This window comes from Austrofundulus limnaeus, unplaced genomic scaffold (assembly GCF_001266775.1).
Source record: "Austrofundulus limnaeus strain Quisiro unplaced genomic scaffold, Austrofundulus_limnaeus-1.0 Scaffold321, whole genome shotgun sequence".
Taxonomy (NCBI): domain Eukaryota; kingdom Metazoa; phylum Chordata; class Actinopteri; order Cyprinodontiformes; family Rivulidae; genus Austrofundulus; species Austrofundulus limnaeus.
The window spans coordinates 308,241-314,852 of record NW_013952723.1 but is presented as its reverse complement, the minus strand read 5'-3'; the positions used below and the strand labels follow the sequence as shown (position 1 = coordinate 314,852).

At 36.8% G+C, this 6,612-nt stretch overlaps 1 protein-coding gene across 3 annotated transcripts in view; it reads right to left on the bottom strand.

The window, feature by feature from the left end:
* snx12 (sorting nexin 12) overlaps nucleotides 1–6,497 on the bottom strand; it is a 9,090-nt gene extending 2,593 nt beyond the window's left edge. The window contains exons 1-6 of one of the 3 annotated variants that reach the window (XM_014022252.1): nucleotides 6,130–6,496; nucleotides 3,446–3,541; nucleotides 3,148–3,272; nucleotides 2,685–2,775; nucleotides 2,144–2,152; nucleotides 1,604–1,635 (exon numbers count right to left, since the gene is read on the bottom strand). In XM_014022252.1, coding sequence (XP_013877706.1) covers nucleotides 2,147–2,152; nucleotides 2,685–2,775; nucleotides 3,148–3,272; nucleotides 3,446–3,541; nucleotides 6,130–6,294 — 483 coding nt within the window. In that variant the 5' untranslated portion in view covers nucleotides 6,295–6,496 and the 3' untranslated portion in view covers nucleotides 1,604–1,635; nucleotides 2,144–2,146. Of the gene's footprint in view, nucleotides 1–1,603; nucleotides 1,636–2,143; nucleotides 2,153–2,672; nucleotides 2,776–3,147; nucleotides 3,273–3,445; nucleotides 3,542–6,129 lie in introns of those variants that run through there. The other 2 variants (XM_014022251.1, XM_014022250.1) reach the window with 2 other exon arrangements.
* Nucleotides 6,498–6,612: the final 115 nt, after the last annotated feature.

Here is a 6,612-nt window from a genome sequence, read left to right as displayed (position 1 = left end):
CATAGATACTTTATTATGGTATAGTATTTAAATGTATGCCTGAGAAACACATAACATTGGCCCTTTAAAATAATCTTTAATATCTCAAAAACTATAGCAGCACAAACGAAGCACTAACCATTGCCTATTTGCCTGGATTATTGATGTGGGTGGGGTGTCAGAGTCACTCAGCTTGACTACACCTCTATAATTACTATAAAGGTTACTGAAAGAYGGCACATTTCTATGGAAGAGAGCGACTGCGAAAAATAATCTGATTTTTTTCCTCTCAGAATTCTAATTAAATAAGAAATCTGAAAAAAAAATCTGTAGAAATTTCCAATCTGATTTTAATCCTCTGTCATACATCAAGCACCTGAAAAAAAAAAAACTTGGATAAATGGCTGCATGTCTACAAACCTGTTTAAAAAAGGCCAAGTGTTTAACCTAGACAGAAGTTTAAATACTGATATGAATATGTAAGGCTGAAATATCTCAAAGAATGAGGGGGGATTTTTGGCTACAATATTTAAGTTTAGGTTATAATCTAAATGTGTTTGACAACAGACACTGACAGCAGAGCTCTGGTTGGATTATAAAATATATAATTACTTAGAGAAGTTTTCTACTGGCCCAGCTAGAGAAATTAAAGCACTTTTTGTCATGGTTGTGTGTTAAGTTATCTGCTGCAGGGTTTTAGTGCTCATAACAGAAAACCCTTATGCTACTTTCACAAGTTTATTAAGTAAAATGAGGCTATTTAATAGTTTTTAGGTGACAGCATTAAGTGTTAYCACTGCAACTGCAGGAGTACACAATGATACATAGCACCTAGAAAGATGGATGCAAATCTGGTGGCCATTTCATCMAGTTTTGTTTCAGAGGTAGCAACAAATCATGCAACGTGTTTGTCCCTTTTCTGCCAAGACTTTAATTTGACTAATAAACAAAGCAGAATAAACAAATAGGAGCTGTTTCATGTATGGACACAACCTGTGCTTGATGAACTACAGAAGCTGACTAAAACTCTGCGGGCAGACTTAGATGTAAGGTGTAAATAAAAACAAATACACAGATGACATTACAATATATATGATAAATGTATTTTTGTTGTTCTTTTTTGCACATCTGTCTGAAAATGCTGATCTAAACCAGCAAATGAGGAAATACCATGATTGAATGATGCGAATGACATTCCCCGGTGAGACTAAAAAATACGCCAAAGAAAGCGTGAAAGTGTGCCATGCAGGCAAGCATTAGTGCAACTCATCACAACCGTGCAGTTGTATTAGTTTAAGCAAAGCTCCTGGAACAAGTGATATAAAATACTTCATAAAACAATAGTTCACATAACTGTCAAAGACAAATCATCACTTTTAATGTGTTCTACATTACTGGACTAAATTCTGCAAGCCAGATTATGTGACAGCAGAGAAACTTTACACTTAATTGTTCTTAAAAAGCCAATTTAAATTACCTGCTATGAAGTTGTGTCTAAACTGGATTGCAGAAGGCTTTTTTGTTGCAGCACACTAATTTCTTCAATGTATTTTGGGAGATTAAAGCGGTGGTTCTGATAATTTGAATAGGAGTTCTGTATAAAGGTTATTAATTAATATCTTACCTGTTCTGGACAGCTCTTTGAACAACCTCAGTCTAAAGAAACAGAGATTAATTCTGACCAGATTAACAAGCCAATGGCTATGAGCAGGGCTAAAACCACAGTGGACTGCTGCCATCTTAAATCAGCTCTAATCCAAAACAAGTTCATTTGAATTACATTAAAAAAAACATTTCATCACTCTAAGTTTTACTTTGCACAATTAGACTTTACATTTATGTGTCAATGCAAATAACAGCATCAGCTAGCTGTAGCACCTTGAAGAAACAATTTATTTTTGACAATATTTGGGAAATGAAAAAAAGTCAACGTGCAAAACATATCCATAATGACATTTATGAGAATTGACTCGTTTAAAAACTGCAGCAATGCACTTTGGTTTTAGCCTTATTTAGACATATATAAACATTTTAGTCTTCTTATATGTACATGTCTCATTAGTGTTATATTACTTTAGTATCTGTGAACTATTGCTTTTAGTCTTTAAGAGTGCCCATGCAACCAGAAAGCTCTTAAAGACAGAAAAAAATAAAGTAAACTTACTTTTCATACCTAAAAAAACAACAACAAACAAACAAAAACAAAGAGAACAAATCAAGATCAGATTTCTCATTACCAGTCTGCATAAAACATTAAGGTAAACATTAGCGCCAGCACACACGTTTATACATTGTTCTACTTTATTTACTTTATTTTACAATCTTCAGGATGTGACACGTGTCGTATCCCAACAGTAATTTTATTTTCAAAAGCAGCAATTAAGAGTCAAATAGTTTAATACCATAACAACTACTGAGGGGTTTTCCTTACTGTACAGTTATAAAACAAATGCACAAAAAGGAGTCAGAGTTGTCTGAAATATTGTCAGTATATCTTTACATAAAGCAGAAAAACATACTCTAATGCCAAGATCAATTTTTCAATAATAATAATAATAATAATAATAATAATAATAATAATGTACAGAGTAAAAAGAAGAGGAAAATAAAGCAGAGATGGACAGAGAAGTTGTGAAAGAAGAGAAAGGCAAGAAGCTGTCCAGTCACCCCACCACCTCCCTCCCTCAGTAAAACTAGTGTCGTACTTTTCCAGGAATGTAGTTACGGTCAATGGTTTCCTCTTGCAGAAACATGTGAAGACAACGCTCGTTCTGGGCCAAGGGATGACCTGCAATTCTACAGAGACAGACAGACCGATAACCCAAATAAAGAAAAGAAACTCTGCTCATTAAAACCTACTTTTCATGGAAGGTCACAAAATACACATTTTAGTCGAGTTGGACATGCTGTTTTTTCTCAATAAAGCAGAACAGGCTGAGTGTAGACAAAACCTTGTAAAAATGTAAAATTATTATTATTTTTTGTAACTAAACAAAGATAGCACATCTCTAACACCTCATCAGATTTATCAACACAAGCTTAAACCTTTAACACAAAGTAGCCTCGTAGTTACTGTTATTGTTCTTTAATCGGGTCACCAAGTCTCCCCCACTGCTCACAAAAAAATAAAATAAAATAAAAACAGATGAGGATGTGAAGCTGGCTGACCTGTTGATGAACTGCTCCAGGCCCGATCGCCGCTCCTCAATGAAGGACTCCTCAAAAAGACCCTCATCACCACGGAATGGCAACTGTCTCTTCAGGGCTTTTCCCGGCAAAGGCGGTACTACAATCTGAACGGGGTGAAAGAATTAGAAATACAACAGCAAATTTTTCTAACGAGAGGACAAAAATGTAAGGTATAAACTTGCTTTTAAATTATAAACAGTATATCATTCCATTCAAATAAAACAGACCAAGTAACACCAGCCATCTGGCCTAAAACCTGAGATTATTGCTTACTCACCTTACTGTCTCTTTCCAGCTCATTCTTTAGCCATTCAAAGTCACTGTATCTTCTCCTCACACAAGAATCCTTCATTTTGAAAATAGGAAGGTTTGTCTATGTGGAGAAAAACAAAACAAAACAGAGAATATCTACTGAACAACAGAAAAATATTCAGACTAAAGGACGAATTATTCCATTATAATATTTACGTCTAGCTGATATGTTTAGCCTCTCTCCCACATGCTATCAAGTCACGTTTTTATTGAAGATTTTCAACTTTCCTTTAACACGGGTCCCACAGTTTAAGCCAAGTTAAATTTAAGACCTTTAAAGACTTTTTAATGACAACTGAAATTAAATTGAAGACGAATAAACACAAATGACAAAAAAATAAAAATAAAAACTGGCAGAAATTCATGAATCAAAGTATTTTTGGTTGAAGTATACAAATATTGCTAATAGACCAATGGTATTTATCCATATCTAACAGCTTTCTCATCAGCTATAGCAGAAACATTCTTAGCAGTCAGTGTTAAACTTAGAGGATTTCCAGAAATTAAGTTAACAACCCAAAATTTGGAGTTTTAGGACCCACAGTGGGGTCTTAATGCCAATTTGCTGTAGATGAAACCTTAAAGTGCCTGAGACATCAATTTTTTGTAAGAAAAGTGAATGTATTTTTTGGAAAGACAACATTGTTAACATATTATGAAACTAATTTCTCATTGCTCAGATGAACAGTTGAGATATTTGCATCTAAATAACAGGAAGTGATGTCAAAGGGGAATGTCTGCATGTGAATATTAAAAAAAATAAACGCTAACAATTATTTTAATATTTGAGATAGTGCTGGGCGGTATACCGTTTTGTACCGAAAACCGTTTTTTATTTTTGTTATGATAGGACTTTTCTGAATACCGGTGTAAATAGCCTGAACACGTGCGGAACGTTTCATYGCGGCCGCTGTTTCCCTGGGGACACGTTTCCTCGCAGCACTGCTAAGCGCATTAGCATGCTAACATTATTGTCGGAACAACTGGCGGCGGGTGGTGTGTTTCAGCCGCTTATATGGTCTGACGTGAAAATCAACATCCTGTTTTCACCATCGAAAATAGTAAACACCTCTTCAGTGATGTGCACAGTTAGATTTAACGCGCTACGTTAAAATGGAGACGTTACTGCATGGAGACTCTAGCGTACTTTATTGTGAAAAGCCTGGGGGGGAAGTAGTTTTGTAGTGTAGCTGAGTTGACTGGTGTGCAAGGTGAGTCGTCCTTTTAAGTTTTATTAACACATAACTATATATACCAGATAATGATTTTTCTCAACCCTTCACGATCGGACCTAAATGCATGATTACCGTCTACAACCAGGCAAAGAAGAAAAGATGTACAAGAGGAGGGAAACAGTGATACGGAGAGGGGTACAGTAAAAGAAAAAAGTCAACAAACAAAGTTTGTACATTTTATTATCAGCTGAGCTGTGAGGGAAAAAAAATACCATCAAATACTGTGAAACCAGTGTAACTGTTGAAAATACCGTGATTTAAAATTTGGGTCATACCGCCCAGCTCTAATTTGAGATGAATTACATTCATCCTACTTACAATATGTTAACATTTTAAGATTTCTGAAAGATCGATTTAAGACATTTTAAAGCTAATTAAGGCCTTATTTTTAGATTGATGAATTCAATGACTTTTAAGACTTTTTAAGGATCTGCAGGAAGCCTGATTAAACTTTATTTGCTCTAATTATATTTGAATCCCTGCATGTGAAAATGCACTTTAACTGTGGCTTAAAGTTTGCAGTTTTTTGTGGGGCCAGTTTCCAAAAACCATCTAACATTCATGGATGGATTAATTCGACCATGTCACAAGTTTTTAACATTTCTTTATCTTTTTCTCTCGTTTGCAGACTGAACATGCACTATGAGCAACACAAAGCTTCAAAAATCCAGGTTGGCATCATTTTATTTGGACTTTCGTTTTTTTCTACAACAGAATCGAGGAACTAGCATTAAAGAGGGAACCAATGAACAGTAAGGAGTTGCATCACAAAATGAAGGAGACAGGCCTGATAACTGCTAATTACGCAAATACAGTGTCAGCATCAGCTTCCGTACATGGTCCCGAAATATTGCTGCGTTTGTGAATTTTCAGTGAGACTGATTGATACACTTGTTATTCTTGTAGTGACAGCACAAGATTGTCCAGCTAGCATTTAGCTTCTTTATTAAATGTTAAGTCTCGGAACATTTTATTGGTTATATTAAGTTGCATAAACACGCAGCCCTAAACTAAACCGCATTGCAAACAACAAATTCAGCATTTTCACTTTCTTGTGTTATCCAAGTATTTTAAAAAGGATGCATTTATATCTTTTATTGCTAAATAAACTCAACAATCAACTGGTTTCATCGAGAATGTTCAGGAAACTTTAACAATGCTAACAACATTAGCCGCTCATTAAGGCGAAGCGAGGCCGAAGACAAATCACCGGGCTTCCATTTCACTCACGTCCCGTCTCGAGTCACTTCAGGCGCCCGCCGCCAGCACCGCAGCCGCGTCTCTGCGCGGACTTTAGCGTAGCGGCTAACATGCTAACAGTTTAGCGTCAACGCCGTAGGCAGCAAGCTAGCTTAGCAAAAAAATAAAGCTAATTCAGCTACAGCATGTTTTAGGTTCGTGCATCGACACCTACCCTCATGCGAACTTCGTAAGTTGTGTAGCGGTTCCGTCCCACTCCGACGATTTGTGGATCGTAAACATCTATTTCCAGAAAATTGCTTGGGGGGCCGTAAGCATCCGTCAGATCCTGGGGCTTGGAATTCAACCGGCGAGTATCTGCTACTACAGGATCTGACATTTTCCCCACCTGTAATATACTTGGATGAGCGACGGAGAACGAGACGTCAAGCCGAGTAAAGACAGCGTGAACCCTTAAATCTCATCTGAGGGCAACAAACAATGATGTGGGAAGTAGCGCTTGTTTTTTGCGGGGCCAGCTGCCCTGCGCCCTGCCCTTCTTCAATCTGGAAAATGCGTTCAATCAGTTCCGTACTGTGGAAACCTGCACTCCCCCTAACGGGCACTGGGCTGATAATATTACTCATTTTATGTCTGCACACGGAAGATGAACTGGACCAGCAAGAAATCATGCAGGTATGGAGGTAATTCTGGTGCA